General features: G+C 37.8%; 1 protein-coding gene across 3 annotated transcripts in view; it reads left to right on the forward strand.

Annotated features, from left to right (window-relative positions):
* LOC115213154 (EEF1A lysine methyltransferase 2) overlaps window positions 1-17,154 on the forward strand; it is a 56,713-nt gene that overhangs the window by 33,574 nt on the left and 5,985 nt on the right. For 2 of the 3 annotated variants that reach the window (XM_036503847.1, XM_029782089.2), the window contains exons 4-5: window positions 6,505-6,570; window positions 11,727-11,844. In XM_036503847.1, the coding sequence (XP_036359740.1) occupies window positions 6,505-6,570; window positions 11,727-11,844 (184 nt within the window). The remainder of the gene's footprint in view (window positions 1-6,504; window positions 6,571-11,726; window positions 11,845-17,154) is intronic. The other variant, XM_036503848.1, reaches the window with a different exon arrangement.

The raw sequence follows: 17,154 nt of genomic DNA on the forward strand, positions 1-17,154 counted from the left end.
TTTTAAAAAAGGAAGGACACGTTGGATGATGTAGTCCAGAGTACACCTTATCTCTTGGAAAAAGAAAAGACACATTAAAAAATTTAGTCAATCACAAGTTTGATTAACCAGGGTTGACATGGAGCTAAATAATAACAAATCTGAAGCACAGCATGAACTTCATCATTTTCTATGCTTTTATGAAGTATTGTTTGTTCAAGTTTGATGATTCAGTCATTCAAATGGATTGTATGAAGATGTTATTCAATCATGGATTGAACTGATGTTAGAACTATTTTACGGCCTTGAAATTATTTCTATTATAGGGTTTGAACTTTGGATTAGATAAGCACATTGAACATCTTAAATCTCTCTACCTTTTTATCATCCAGCCTTTATTTAGTTAGGTAGATATATTTGATTCAATATATGTGGAGATACGTGGCTTAGTGGCTAGGGTGTTGGACTCTAGATCATAAGACTGTGGTTTTGTTTCCTGGACCGGGCGACGTGTTGTGTTCTTGAGCAAAACACTTCATTTCACATTGCTTCAATTCACTCAGCTGGCAAAAATGAGTAATCCTGCAATGGACCGGTATCCCATCCAGTTGGGGAATTTACATGCCATGGAAACCGAGGAAACCAGCCCTTGTGTGTTGGCAGGACTTGAGAGGGTAACTTCACCTTTACCTATTTGATTCATTGGAAAAATAGAGCACTCGTACATCTGACACTAGATTGACTATACTTTGTCTTTTTAGTGTTGTAGGTGTAACACACTGTTTGGTTTTTGGCTAGCATTAGTGGAGTTTATTCTGTTACATGTACTCAGACTAGACCCTCTCTCTATTACAAATGATTTCTCTCATTCTGTTTTTCATGCAGTTATTGACTATTAAGTGTTCAGACTGAGTACCAGATATACATACATATATACACAGGGTGCGTAAGGTATCTGAGGACATACCTTTTTTAGAGTCATTGTTGCATTTTTTGCTAACTCTGTATAATCTTTGTTCAGGAAATAATAATGGCTGACTCTCAGCTTACTTAAGAAATGCAGAAGCATGCAGTTATTGTTATTGTGGTTATAAAGGCTGAGCATAGCGATTTTGAAATATCTCGACTTTTAAAGGTTGCCAGGTATTTCATCTACAAAGTTTGTAAGGAGCTAGAGACTGAAGATGGAAACATATCACTAGTATTGAGGCATAAAAAGCATTCTAAACACTCTGAAATCATCAGAACACCTGAATTTATCCAGCAAGTTCAACAAACCATTGGTTACAATCCCAGAAAATCCATGAAGTCAATTGCAAAAGATCTTCATTTGTCAGAAGGAACAATCAGAAATGTTGTCCACGAAGATATCAGATATGTCTTATATGATGAGGAAAGGTCAATTTGTCAGAAAAAGCAAAAATAAATCACTACATCAAATCTAAATGGCTCTTAAACAGAAAAATCCAGCAGAAGATTTGATTTTGTTTTTCTCAGAAGAGAAAAACTTTGACCAAGATCAAAAAGTTAACAAGAAATGATAGATGGTTATATGCAGACCCTTCTGAAGTTCCAAGTGTTATGCATACAAAATTTCCTACAACTGTCATGGTTTTAGGGGTTGTCAACAATGAAGGACATGTGAAGCCTCCGTACTTCTTTCCACAAGGCCTTACAGTTAACACTGCCACCTACATTGAGGTCCTGGAAATAATTGTTAAGCCCTGGCTAGACAGTGTATACAAAGGAAGGCCATATGTGTTTCAGTAAGACTCTGCATGATCACACATGGCTCTAGTAACACAGGAATGGATAGCTGAAAATTTTCATGATCACATAACCCCTAACATTTGGCCTCTTAATTCCCCAGATCTCAATCCATTGGACTATTACATGTGGAGCATCATTGAGAGAGAGGTCGATGAACACGCTCATAACACCAAAGATCCTTTGAAAGCTGCCATAGTCAGTTATGTCCAAAATGAACCAGGACCACTTGATTCAAGCATGCAGATGATTTAGGTCTCATATCAAAGCAGTTGTTGAAGCTGAATGTGGCTTTACTGAGTAGCATTATAGAAAAGAAGGTTTATTTTTATCCTCATTGCATATTTTGATAAATATATATCTTTTTTTATAAACATAAATTTGTCCTCAAATAGCTTTCGCACCCTGTATATTAGAAACCATGCCAAATCAAACTGGAACCTAATGCAGCCCTCTGGCTTGCAAGTTCCAGTCAAACTGTCTAACCCATGCCAGTATGGAAAGCAGACATTAAATGATGATGGTGATGATATATATAGATAGCAATCTCACCAGTTTGAGAGGGTTTTTAAAGTTCATGAGCATAGACTCTTCTCTTCTGACTAACTGGGAAAAAAAGTGTAAAGCATATATAACAGAAACAACGATAGGGAGATGTTTGCCTTGAGGGGGATTTTTCGAGCTGTCAATCCAATAATATCTCATACATTGAAATTCTAAATATGCCACTACCACCACAATAAGGTTTAACACACTGGTATCTAAAGTTAGGTTTGTTATGCCTCTGGGGATGGTAGAATTGTTGATGTGGGCGTCATTAATTAATACATTCCAAACGAAGTATAGGGCTTACTGTTATTGTTTTTGAAATACCCTGTGTTGTTATTATCATCTATGGTATTGTGTAATCCACCCTTCTGGGTTATGCTATAAAGTAGGGTGAACATTTGTGGGTCTGGATTAGAGCCAAGAGGATGGTGACTTGACAAAGTTTCAGATTCACTCATTTAATTTTTCTTTTTTTTTTCCTGGTGTTTTATATAGAAGGATAATTTTTCTCTACTTCTAGATAGTTTTTTCTGGCACTAATTACCAAAGCTGGATATATTTCAAGTCAATAAGAAGTCTCTATGTAGTTTCTTTATCTGCTAGAAGTAAGTGCTAAATTTCTTTTGAAACCATATGTTACCATTGTGTAACAGGGCATATGGTTAACAAACTTGCTTTACAACAATGTAATTTTAAGTTCAATTCCACTGAACAGCACCTTAGTCAAGTGTGCTCTACCATAGCCCTTACTTGGTAAACTTACTAGTGCTATTGATACAAAAAGAGAACAGCACCCAGTACACATTGTAAAGTGGTTGGTGTTAGGAAGGGCATCCAGCAATAGAAATCATACCAGAGCTAATACTGGAACTTGATGCAACCCTGCAGCTGGCTGGGTCCTGTCAAACCATCCAACCCATGCAAACATGGAAAATGGATGTTAAATGATGATGACAGCGACAGCAATAGCAACAATGATGTGTATCATTTAATGCCTGTTACTCTGTTATCTATGGGCAACATCGATACAGGATTTGTCATGTTCATGTTCCTTTGCTTTGGAAAGGAGCATATGCATTACAAATATCAGAAATGAGCCTCAAATCAGGGAATAAAAATCAGGTTGTCAGACGGTAACTCCTACTCTCTACCATCTGACACACAAACAGTCACATACGTCAACAATTATCCTTGATTATGATTGACTGAGAATTCACTAATTGTGACACTAGCAATACAAATTTCGCTTAATGTTCTCTATTGTTATCTGGAAAAGTATTGATAACATTCTAACATTACTTAATTACAAGGCAATGAACTGTGTTAAATTATTTTGTTTATATTGTTTTGCACTATTATTATTAAGGCAATGAGCTGGCAGAATCATTAGCATGTCAGGAGAAAGTCTAAGCAGTATTTTGTCTGTCTTTTCTGAGTTCAAATTCCAATGAGGTTGATTTACCTCTCATCCTTTCGAGGTCGATTAAATAAATTACACTCTGGGGTCGATGTATTGACTTAATCTCTTCCCCCAAATTTCAGTCTTGATGCCTACAGAAGAAAGGATTATTATTATTATTATTTACTTTTAATCTGAATCTTTGTTACAGTCACTTGCCGAGTCACACACAGCATCCTAGGGCAAGTGAAGGATAAGAGATGTTACAGTATGACTGAAAGCTTGGGGAGGGGAGGTAGTGAAATATCTTCATGCAATACAACACACACATTTAAATGGATAGGGTTTTTCTAAGGATGTGGGCAGTACTTGTTAGCACAATCTTTTGAATTTTCCTGAGACATGGTTCTCCTGAGATCTTATCTAGATGCTGCTGACATCCCTTTTTTTTATCATGCCTAGGGCACCTACAATAACAGGAACAGTTCTTGCATTAAGATACCACATTTTTTGTTTATCAATTCCCAGGTCATTATTATTATTATTATTATTATATGAAAACTCACAGCTTATTTTGCTGGGTATGATGGAAAGTGTCTGTAGACTAAGGTGATACTTGTTTACTGGTCATGTTTCAAGAACCCTGCAAAGAATTCTTGCAGTTCCAAGCAATGCTGATTTTTGTAGGTGTTCTACCTTCACACTTGCATCAATCTTTTTCAGCCATGTTGGTAGTTGAGTGCTGATACTTCCAAGTGCACCAATTACTATTGGTATCATGTCTACTCTCTTCATGAACCACAACCTTCATATTTCCCGTTTTAAATTGTCGTAGTTGTTTATTTTTTCTTCTTTCACATTGATCCTATTGTCACCAGGGCATGCTATGTTGATAATCATACATGTTCTTTGTTTTTTATTCACCACAACAATGTCCTGTTTCCTCTGTCTGGTCAGGTGATCGCACTGGATCATTACATCCCACAGGATTTTGCAGTTTGCATTTTTGGTGACTCCTTCTGGGGTTTGCTCATACCATGTCTTTGCTCTTTGTAGGGCATGATTTCAACAGACCTTCCCTATGGATCATTCTTGCCACATTGTCATGGCATCATTTGTATTCACATTGTACCAATTTCAGGCATTCACTAACGATGTGCCATACCATTTCACCTCTCTCACCACACATTCTACATTTGCCGCTATCAGTAGTGTTGTCAATTCTGCACTTCATATAATTAGTCCTTAATGCTTGTTCCTGAGCTGCACATATGAGTGCTCCTGTCTCTATCTTCAAATCATTCCTCCTCATCCATAGCCATCGGTCCTCTGTATCTGTCTTGGCATTCACATCTCTTGCAAACTGACTGTGCATTTTTTCCTACCATGCTTTTTCTTTTCTTTTTTTTTTTGTTCATTTCTTGTTTAAATTTTTCTTTAGTTACACAATTTTTAGTTTTGATGGCACCAGCCTTCTTTATGCGTTTCAACAGTGACTCCACGGTATTTTTTATATACTGGCCTAGGTTGTTTTCCTCAGCTTCAATTCAGTCCTGGCAACTGATCAAACCTCTCCCACTCTCTCTTCTGAGCAACATCAATATTTATGCAATCCAGAAGATCACATTTCATGAAACAGCTATATTTTGGAGAGTACCGACAATGAAGTGTTATCCACCCTATAGCACCTCAGGCCCACAGGGCATGAGGTGCTATAGGGAGCTGGCCCTACAGGATATATAACAGGAAGTACAAAACAGACAATAATAGTCCTCTCTGCTTTAGGCACAAGGACTAAAATTTGTGAAGAGGGGGACTAGTAAATTACATTGACCCCAGTGTTCAATTTGTACTTGCTTTATCAACCACAAAAGGATGAAAGGCAAATCTAACCTTGTCAGAATTTGAACTCAATACATGAAAACAAGAAATGCTATTAAGCATTTAGACCAATGTGCTAACAATTCTGCCAGCTTACTGGCTTAATAATGATTTCAAATTTTGGCACAAGGCCAGCAAGTTTGGGGGAGGGTTAAGTGAATTACATCAACTTCAGTACTCACTGCCTTAATAATGATAACAATAATAATAATACTAATAATAATGGTTTCAAATTTTGGCACAAGACCAGCAATTTCAAAGAAGATTGTAAGTCGATTAGATCCATCACAGTGCTCAACTGGTCCTTATTTTATTGACCTTGAAAGGATGAAAAGCAAAGTCAACTGTGGAGGAATTTAAACTTAGAATGTAAAGATGGATGAAATGCTGTTAAGCATTTTGCCTGCTGTACTAATGATTCTGCCAGCTCGCCACCTTAATAACAATAATATTTTCTTTTGTAGGCACAAGGCCTGAAATAAATTTGGTGGTGGAGTAGTAAATTACATTGACCTCAGTACTCAACTGGTACTTATTTTATAAATCTGGCTTGCCAGCTCTTGTCAAACCATCCAACCCATGCCAGGATGGAAAACAGATGTGAAATGATGAGATCTGGCCATTGTGCTGTTTATGTTCAAAAAACAAGGGGAAATATTTCTGAGGGAGAAGCAGGTGAGGATTAGTAACAGAAAAAAAGCATCCAACTGTAGAAAGTCAATCTCAGTGAATTTCATCTAGCTTGTGAGAGTATGGAAAAGTGGACATTAAAATGGTGATGAGGACAGTGGTGGTGGCAGGTGTTATTGTCACAAATTTTAAAGAAACTAGAAATTCAACTGATGGAAATATGACAAGAAAAGATAATGAAGTCGAACTAAATATATTATTAATAAATTTAGTATTATTAATTCTGAATTCTTTTTCAGTTGGGAAAATACCTATAAACAAGAATTTACAAATTTTGAGGATAATGGTGAAACTGGAGACGTTTGGTAAGAAAATCACATATCAACCGTTTGTATTTTTTATTTATCTTAACATGAGCTTGTAGTTAGTGCATATGTAGCTGTGTGGTAAGAGGTTTCCTTTCGAACTACATTGTTTGAGGTTCTGTCCCACTGTGTGGCCCTTAAGAAAGTTTCTTCTACTATAGCCTCAGGCCAATCAAAGACTTGTGAGTGGATCTGGTAGACAGAAACTGAAAAGAAGCCTGTTGTGTGTGTGTGTGTGTGTATCATCATCATCGTCATTTAATGTCTGTTGTCCATGCTATATGTATGTATGTATGTGTATGGGTTACTGTCTCCTTGCTCTGACATCACATGATAGTTGAAAAGCAAGTGTCACCCTTATGCAAGCGGTGTCCTTCTAATCTTCAATGGAAACATAATACCTTACTTGAAAACAAGTAAGGGTTGGTGACAGGAAGGGGATTTGGCCATAAAATAAATCCACCTCATCGAATTCCATTCAACCCAAGCAACCACAGAAAAGTAGGCATTGAATTGATGATGATAATGATGATGATTTTCAATTTTCCCATGCTAAACATTTGTTTCTGTAGTTAGAAATACTTTATCTATCTTTGGTTTTGTCCATTTCAGCAAAATAAGCTTACAAAATAGTTTTTTTTTCTTTTTTCAGTAGTTTAAAGCAGAAGAAGATGGTTAATATCTATAGCCCCCACCTCTTTCCTCAGGGCTTCTGTAACTAGTGGGAAAAAATGGAGGACATTTTCCTTAGATTGGAGACCTGGTTCAAATGCATGCAACTGCTAAAAAAAAAAAAGGCACTCAAAAGACATGGTGGTGCCAAACCATTTAATGGATTAAGCTTACCACCTATGGGTTACACATTACCATCACTACTTGTCCCACTGCACTTTATAATGGTATTTATTTATAGTTAAGAGGGTCTGGGCATTGAAAATTTAATGACCTTGTAAACTCAGCTGGTGGTTTTTAGAAGAAGAATGTTTTTTATAGGTATGATAATCTAATTTATTGAACAGTTAGTTGATCTGGTACTAAACAACATGGGAAAGGTTAGTACTAGTTGCTCTATCATCCCCGGTCTCTCTCTCCCTCCTTTTACAAGCTGAGAACCATGCTGTTTAGTCTGTTGGAATGTGAAGTATAATCCTTAACCAGATGGAAACATAGTATGACTCGGAAGGATCTGTGTGTTGTATCTTATACATTGATTAATCCTGTGACAATCCTGACATATTGCATTCTCTCTACTCTCTAATGAATTTCTGTGTGTCTATTGTTATTGTATATCCCCAAATCAATCCTGATTATGTAGACTTACTATCAAAGACATTCCAACAATGACCAACCTATCTTTATTTCATGCTTTATGTTGTTTTCCTTCTTTTTTTTTAAAGCTGGCAGGATATGGTTGAGGGAGATTTGGCTGATATTTCTTGTAAGTTAAGAAACTACATAGAGAAATTAGATTAGTAGTATCCTGTCAGATTACACTAATGCAGCCTGTGCTGGTGGAGCTTCTCTCTCTTGACCCACACTCTATCAACTCTGCTGTACCCAAAGTTCAATTCTGTTGCCCATTCTTTTCCTTTTACACATCAATGACCTACTTGCTGTCGCCTCCTGTGACACCTACTGTTTTACAGATGATACCACCATTCAGTCTTCCTTAACCTTTCCCATGCAACCTAGACACCTTACACTAAATCTGCACTGATTCTATGAACAGGGACCTTAAATGTACCCTCTAATGGAGTCATGTCAACTGTATTTCCTGTAACAGCAAAACAACACAAGCATTGCTCCATCTAGAAAGCATTACCACACCTCATTTCACTTAAACAAGAGCAATACACTAAGAAAACCCTTGTGATCACCACATATGCTAGGCACTAGCTGGTGTTCCCGGTAATTCCCGGGGGTAAGGATGTTCTATTTAAACGCCTTATTACTCTGATATAAAAAAGCAATTTCATTATAACTGCCACAAAAGGTGTATTTTCTGTTGTGAAAAGTACAAAAAACTGTCGGCTGGAGGAGGGAGAGATTGTTGGAGGTTGGTGAGAGAGGTTTTTCGGAGGTTGGCGAGCGAGGTTTTTCGGAAATTGGCAAGAGTGATTTTTCAGAGGTTGGCGAGAGAGGTTTTCCAGAGGATGGCAAGAGAGATTTTTCAGAGGTTTGCAAGAGAGGTTTCTTGGAGATTGGCAAGATAGATTTTTCGGAGATTATCGAGAGATGTTTTCCAGAGGTTGGCAAGAGAGGTTTTTCGGAGATTGGCGAGAGAGGTTTTTCAGAGGTTGGTGAGAGAGGTTTTTCAGAGGTTGGCAAGAGAGGTTTTTCAGAGGTTGGTGAGAGAGGTTTTTCAGAGATTGGCAAGAGAGGTTTTTCGGAGATTGGCAAGAGTGGTTTTTCGGAGGTTGGCGAGAGAGGTTTTCCAGAGGTTGGCAAGAGAGGTTTTTCGGAGGTTTAAGATGGTACTGTGTAATTTGAGGAAATTCAATTTCTGTTTCATGCTGACTCTTTTGATGCTTTCCTGGTGTTTCCAGTGAATGTAGGTTTTCACTATCTTGCTCATACTCTTCATTCAATAACTCACTTTTATATACATTTTTCTTTTCACATTCTCTGGGAGCTAAGTATTCCAGTATTGTTTGAGCACACTTCTCACTGTCATTCTGATTCATGCAAATACTCTTAAAATTCAAACTACTTCATGTGTCTCACCTTTAGAGTGCTGAATATTTTGCTCACTGCCTACCTTCAACTTGTTATGACTAAAAAACCTGATATTTTGTTTCCTGTCTAGCTTGCTCTTTTCCAATCCAGAATAACTAAGGATATATAAGCAGACATAAGATTACTGAAGTCATCCTTATAAATAGACAATCAGTACAAATAAATAGAAACCAGAAACTAGTTTTTGTCTGCATGTCTTCATAGCATACAGACTTGTTTGAACTTGCATGCTTTAGAAAAATAAATATCTTTGTAAAAGTTATTTTCACTTGAATATAACTCACACTACCATCATTGTGACAGATGTTGGTAATGTGTGTAACTGCATGTAGCAGACTCTCTTGGAGATTGGCAAGATAGATTTTTCGGAGATTATCGAGAGATGTTTTCCAGAGGTTGGCAAGAGAGGTTTTTCGGAGATTGGCGAGAGAGGTTTTTCAGAGGTTGGTGAGAGAGGTTTTTCAGAGGTTGGCAAGAGAGGTTTTTCAGAGGTTGGTGAGAGAGGTTTTTCAGAGATTGGCAAGAGAGGTTTTTCGGAGATTGGCAAGAGTGGTTTTTCGGAGGTTGGCGAGAGAGGTTTTCCAGAGGTTGGCAAGAGAGGTTTTTCGGAGGTTTAAGATGGTACTGTGTAATTTGAGGAAATTCAATTTCTGTTTCATGCTGACTCTTTTGATGCTTTCCTGGTGTTTCCAGTGAATGTAGGTTTTCACTATCTTGCTCATACTCTTCATTCAATAACTCACTTTTATATACATTTTTCTTTTCACATTCTCTGGGAGCTAAGTATTCCAGTATTGTTTGAGCACACTTCTCACTGTCATTCTGATTCATGCAAATACTCTTAAAATTCAAACTACTTCATGTGTCTCACCTTTAGAGTGCTGAATATTTTGCTCACTGCCTACCTTCAACTTGTTATGACTAAAAAACCTGATATTTTGTTTCCTGTCTAGCTTGCTCTTTTCCAATCCAGAATAACTAAGGATATATAAGCAGACATAAGATTACTGAAGTCATCCTTATAAATAGACAATCAGTACAAATAAATAGAAACCAGAAACTAGTTTTTGTCTGCATGTCTTCATAGCATACAGACTTGTTTGAACTTGCATGCTTTAGAAAAATAAATATCTTTGTAAAAGTTATTTTCACTTGAATATAACTCACACTACCATCATTGTGACAGATGTTGGTAATGTGTGTAACTGCATGTAGCAGACTCTTTCCTTTAGGAAGTTGATATTCAGATCTGAAGTTAATATTCTTTAAAAAAGTGTTGAGTTAAAATAATTGGTAGCGAATTGGACAAAATATCTTGTAATAGTTGCCACAAGGCAGCAAGCTAGCAGAATCATTGGCATACTGAACAAAATGCTTAGTGGCATTTCATCACCAAGGTTGACTTTGCTTTTCATCATATTGGGATCAATAAAATAAATACCAATTGGACAGTGTGGCTGATTTAATAGACTTACCCTTCCCCTGAAATGGTTGGCCTTGTTTCAAAATTTGAAACCAATATTTAATTGCCACACTTTTGAGTGTGGCAATTAAATATTGGTTTCAAATTTTGAAACAAGGCCAGCTGTCTGAGTTCAAATTCCACTAAGATCAGTTTTGTTTTTTATCCTTCCAGGGATGATAAAAGAAAGTATTGGGTTTGATATAACCAATTACACCATGCCCAGAAATTGGTGTCCTTGTGCATAGTTAAAAATCAATATTCTTGGAAAAGATATGAATGTCACAACTTCCTGTATGCCTTTCACTATAATTTATGCTTAATATCCTGTCATTTACTGTTTCTTCAGAAAACCTTTTGTATACAATAGTAAATAGAATGTGTAGATATAACCCATAGATCCAGAATAATCAATTATCCTGTATTTGAGTCTGGTCTGGGACCACAGTGATATATTGTAGTTGGTTGAGTACAATGAGATTCTAAATCCCTTTCTTTTTACTGTCGTTAAGAGCAAGAAAGTGATCATCATCACCACTATCATTATCATCATCAAATTTAAATGAATTATGTGGTCCAGCCTGTGCTAGCATGGAAAATGGACGTTAAACGATGATGATGATGAATGATTTCTCCTACCTGCAAGAGCTCATAACTTTGTAAATGAGAAGTTTAGTCAATTAAATGAAAACCACTTCACGTCTGGTGCTCAATTTTATTGACCTTTGCACCTATGGGTTCAAGACAACTTTGGTTTAATTTTACTTCACAGATGTTTTAATTTTTTGCTTTTTCTTTAGATATCTTTAAATATTTCTACATATAAAAATAATGTTCCTTTAAGTTCCTTAATAAGTTTTAATGTGTGATTGGTTTTAAAGTGTTCTGGTCTTAAATTTTTAACAGGGTTTATAATACCATTAAAATGACTTTTAAAATGTATATATGTTTTTTAAAGGTTTGGAAAGAAGTGTCAACAAAATATCATTGAATGGATAAAAACCTGCAAAGAAATAAAACATACTGATGCTATAGTTGATTTAGGCACTGGAAATGGATTCTTTCTGATAACTTTGGTGAGAAAAGTTTTAAATAATTATTCTATGTATTGTATTTTCATGATGCATGTCTTCATTTTATTGACCCACACTCTTTGTATCATATACATTGCCTTGCATTTTATTTACTGTTTAGCATTTAAATTACCAAATCCAACCTGTGTAAAGATAGTTCCATCTGTTCAAACTAGTCTGTTATGGGGAAAATCCTGAACACCCCCACATGACTGAAGGTGGACTAACCGATTACAATAAATATGAACTGAGTGAACTGTCAGAGAGGATAGTTGATGGTGTTAGTTTGATTGTGTTGGTTAACCCTGTTAGTATGACGTGTTGGTTTAGCAGTTGGTAGTTGAATAGTGAATACTGAGTATCGTACCTATGTTTGTGTAGTACGGAGTGCAGTCTGTGTTAACATACATTTCTGCGATACTCTTTTATTTGTTTCAGTCATTTGACTGTGGCCATGCTGGAGCACTGCCTTTAGTCGAGCAAATCGATCTTGGGACTTATTCTTTGTAAGCCCAGTACTTATTCTATCGGTCTCTTTTGCCGAACTGCTAAGTGACAGTGACGTAAACACACCAGCATCGGTTGTCAAGCAATGCTAGGGGGACAAGCACAGACACACACACACACACATATATATATATACATATATACAACGGGCTTCTTTGAGTTTCCGTCTACCAAATCCACTCACAAGGCTTTGGTTGGCCTGAGGCTATAGTAGAAGACACTTGCCCAAGATGCCATGCAGTGGGACTGAACCCGGAACCATGTGGTTGGTAAGCAAGCTACTTACCACACAGCCACTCCTGTGCCTATAGCCACTCCATTTATTTGCATAATAGCATTTTACACCAGACGTATATATCTATGTCATAACATAGCTACACTCAACTACATTGATATAGTAGCTCTACTGGATGGACCTATTTCTACCATAACACAAAGATTCTTGGTGTTTTTAGTCTTAAGTTTCTATCACACTTGTATGACTATTTTTGTGTTGGTGGCTTAATAAAAATGCAATGAGTTCGTTCTAAAAATCGTTTGGTGAAAGCAACAACATGTACTATATGTGTTCCCACTGTACGGCTGTCTGTCTGCTAATATTGTTGATGGACATACAGCATGTCACTGGCATTTCAGATATAAAGTCCAGGATTATGTGAAAAAGTATGAAGACTGTCGATTGACTTTTGTCCATAAAAGTATTTAAAAATTTTAGTGGTTATTATAAAGAGAAATGAATAGTAGATTTGGATTGTCTGTATTTTAAAACCACGAATTATGAAAAATGTGGCGGGGAAGAATTTGGAAAAAAAATTTTTTTTTTTTTTTTTGCATAATCACATCAATTCCATTATACAGAAGACAGAGTTGAAAAAATTTTGTAAAAATTCATAAAAATAAAAAGGGTAATGAGGGGTTTTAGCACACGCTTACATCATAATCCCGCCGAGTTTTGCTTCCACTAGCGAAAGCTACATGTATCTTTCAGAAAGCTCCATACCAGTTTAACTTTATGTGGCATTCACTGTTAGTTTATGCACAGGCTATGTGAGAAGACAGAATAAAGGGGTTTTTGTTAGCTTATCTCTCTGAAAAAATGGCTCCTTTTGCTGTTGAGTGAAATAAACTCACAGAGAAGTTTCAATGTCTTCCTTCAATTTCCGTACATCATTTATGAGGCTGTTTCTGATAAAAAATGTCACTTTCATGTAAAACAACTATATTTTGTAGTCATTACCTGTAATCTACTCCCAAAACACTTCAGTAGCTCTACTTTGCATCGCTTGCAAACTTATATGTTCTATGATCATTAAAGTCCAATGACATCCACTATAACTACCCTTCAATTTGATTTTCCATTCCTAGGTTAATCAGAAACATAGATTGCTATGCTACTCAAACCTAGGTAGTTCAATTATTTGATGGAAAAAATACCACCAAAGCAACTTAAACTGTCCAAAGGACAGTTGCTTTTGCTAGTATATAGATATGTAGTGAATCTTGCATGCATGAAGTGGATTTGATCCACCATAGCCAAATTTAAATTGACACTGCTACAGAACTTTTCCCACAGTGAAACAATGGTTTTCCTCTGACAGCAGTTTTACATTTTCCAGATGCCTTTAGCCAGGCCGAAATAATGTTTTCACTACTTGACCCTTTCTAACCTCTTCTATTTCACCAAAAGCTAGCATAGAGATAACAAGACCACCAACTAAATCTATTGTTCTCAATGATATATCTATCCTTCTGGATCTTTATATAAGCAAGCACACCCCAAGCAAAAGTCAGTTTGTCACAGTCGTGACAACTCAACGGAGATAGTGACCGTTCGGTGACAAACTCAGTGAGAACGTAGTCTGGCTGGCCAGCTAGAACCTTGGTCAGAGGGAGAAATGAAGTTTACCGTCAGCAACGTCCCACACCCTACAATTCTCACTAGCTCTAATTCTGTTCTCTTACAACATCATTCTATCTGACTCCATAATTACTACTACTAAACAATGAAGAGGACACAAACACAAACTTTACTTCACATACTTTTGGATGTATCAAAACCTGCCCGTCGAGGCAAGGTATTTGTAACGTAATGGTAAATAATCACTTCGATAAAACTTCATGCATTGTTCATCTTTCACATTTTACATGTGATTATAACAACTTTTTATTGTCACAACTGTTGACCCTGACATCATAATAATAATATTTACTAATCCATATCTCCCGTTACAATTGGTGACTCCGACAAATTCATAATATTGTTTACAAAGTTTTACCGTTACATTTGGTGTCCCTCGACTTCAACAAAACAAATCAATTCTTCTACTGTTACAATTGGTGACCCCGTGAAAAAGATTTCTGAAACTGCATTACCAACAGTCACAATTGTCGACCCGAGCGAAAGAATCGATGCCTTCTGAAGCTGCATTACCAACAACTTGGTGAACCCATGTAAAGAGAATTACTACCTTCCGATGCTACTTGCCGCTGCATTTTTACTGATTCGAACTAAAGAACTAGAATATCTACAGTCGCTAAACCAAAGAAAAACGAATGACAACCTTCGTCACCACCAAGATGCAACACTGCTGACGCACAAGGTATCTGCCGACCATAAAAGCCTATAAGCGCAACATTTCAACAGCTTCATGCCCAGAAATACGGAAGAAAATACGGAAGCCCACACAAGCAACCTTTCTGGCACACACACGCTTTTCGTCTTGTCCCGACGTACAAACCCTGCATTGTCTATGAACTTTTGCATGTACATAAGACTCTCACATAGACATTCAACAACGATTTTTACTTGCATGCACATATTCTTTTCACTTTCAGCTGTAGACTTTTAACAAAGGATACTATTTTCAGTTAGGTTTGTTATTTTTGCTTATTTTATTGTTCTTTTTGCACTGTACACTAACATTTGTTTATGAGTCACACATTCCACGATGCACACATTCAGTGATGCACACTTTCCGCGATGCACACATTCCGCGATGCACAAATTCTGCGATGACTCGTTTCACTAAAACAGCTAAATTCGTGTGTATATCTTTTTTAATGTTCTTTATCATTATTCATATTTTGCATGTACTTTTTTTCGTTCACTTTGCAAACGTTTGTATTGTTGCATACACACACGCTTGTACCTTTCCTCAGTGCCTGGCCTTGTGCACGTATCTGCACACATAAATGCTATCTCTGTCACATTCATGCACCATACATGCCTCTCTCACTTGTTTTCCATACTCAATGCACCCTTGTAGACACAACTCATCTCTGTAAGACCCTAGGTTGGTCATGCAAACATAGAGAAAGTTGCTTGGTTCTTAGTCTTCATAAATGACTTGCCCGACGACCTCACGCAACACACCCTTCTATTTGCCGACGATATCAAACTGGTCGCTCCTCGCGGTGATATAGAGGATTTTCGTCGATGCCTCCACCAAATTTGGAAGTGGTCTAACGAATGGGACCTGTGTCTGAACGTGTCAAAGTGCTGTCATCTGCCTGTTGGCTCTCCTCCTGCAACTCAACTTGATTTCGAGCCGGGTCGTCTGCTGCTGGAGAGGACTGATCAGGTAAAGGACCTGGGTATCTTGGTGGATTCCTCCTTTTCGCTTTCGGCCCAGTGCGTCCATGCTGCCAACAAAGCACGCGGAATTCTGTTCTTGATTCGACAGTCATTCGGAATGCTCACAGCAGCCATATTCCTACCAGTCTATGTCACGCTGGTGAGACCCATATTGGAGTACGGGATTCAAGCCTCTTCTCCTTATCTCCTCAAAGACATACAGCATCTCGAAAGAGTCCAGAAGCTGGCTACCCGCATGGTTCATGGTCTCAGAAATTTGTCCTATGAAGAAAGGCTGAGGACGCTCGACCTTTATTCTCTTGAAAAACGCCGCCGCCGTGGTGATCTCATTCTCGCCCACAACATCATAAGCGGAAAGTGTAACCTCTCGAAAGAGCTGTTCTTCACTCCTGCTCCAGAGCGTCGGCTGCGGGGTCATTCCGAAAAGCTCTACCTGCGACGATTTCATCTCAATCGAAGGAGAGGAGCTTTCTCCGTCCGGGTTGCGGATCCGTCGCACAAGCTGCCAGATGAGATGGTGAAGATGCCGACGACCACTTTGTTCAAAGCCTCCCTTAACCTCAAGTGGCCTGAACTCTTTACAAGAACACCACCCTGTACTTAACTCCATGTCCCCCTACATGGCCTTGCTATTTGCTTTTGAGCCAAATTAACTAACTAACTAACTAACGATGCGTCAGCATGCCACACTTTTGTTCCTGCACGATCGAGGCATATAATACCTCATGCACCGGCTGGCAGCCTCAGCCTTACTGCATTGATCACTGGCATATTCAATACTGTACACAGTATTTGTAATCAATGCACTAGCATTAGCCTTGGCCTTGTAAGCTCTATTGTACACAAGCACATGCACCTCTGTTATGCACATCTACTCCTTTGTTTTGCAATATGTCTGCGTCAGCTCAATTCTTCTCACGACTCGAAGCACGTCGGATGATCACATGCTCTGCGCTCATGTTTAGACATAATTTCACCCTGTTAGACCCCCGTTTGGTCAAGTAATTAACAGAGAAAATGACCTGTCTCGCGCATCACTCCAGCATGCTACACTGTTGTCCTTGCTAACTCAGCAATTAACCACAACAACAGCACCAGACGCATTTCACTGCTCAAAAACATTCCAAGGCATTTACCATGCGTTTCTTTGTTTCCTTCAATTGTTCGTTTCTTTACCAGAACGCTCACTGGCAAGAGGAGTGTGTGTAGTG

The sequence above is a fragment of the Octopus sinensis genome, linkage group LG6, assembly GCF_006345805.1.
Source record: "Octopus sinensis linkage group LG6, ASM634580v1, whole genome shotgun sequence".
In the NCBI taxonomy this organism is placed as follows: domain Eukaryota; kingdom Metazoa; phylum Mollusca; class Cephalopoda; order Octopoda; family Octopodidae; genus Octopus; species Octopus sinensis.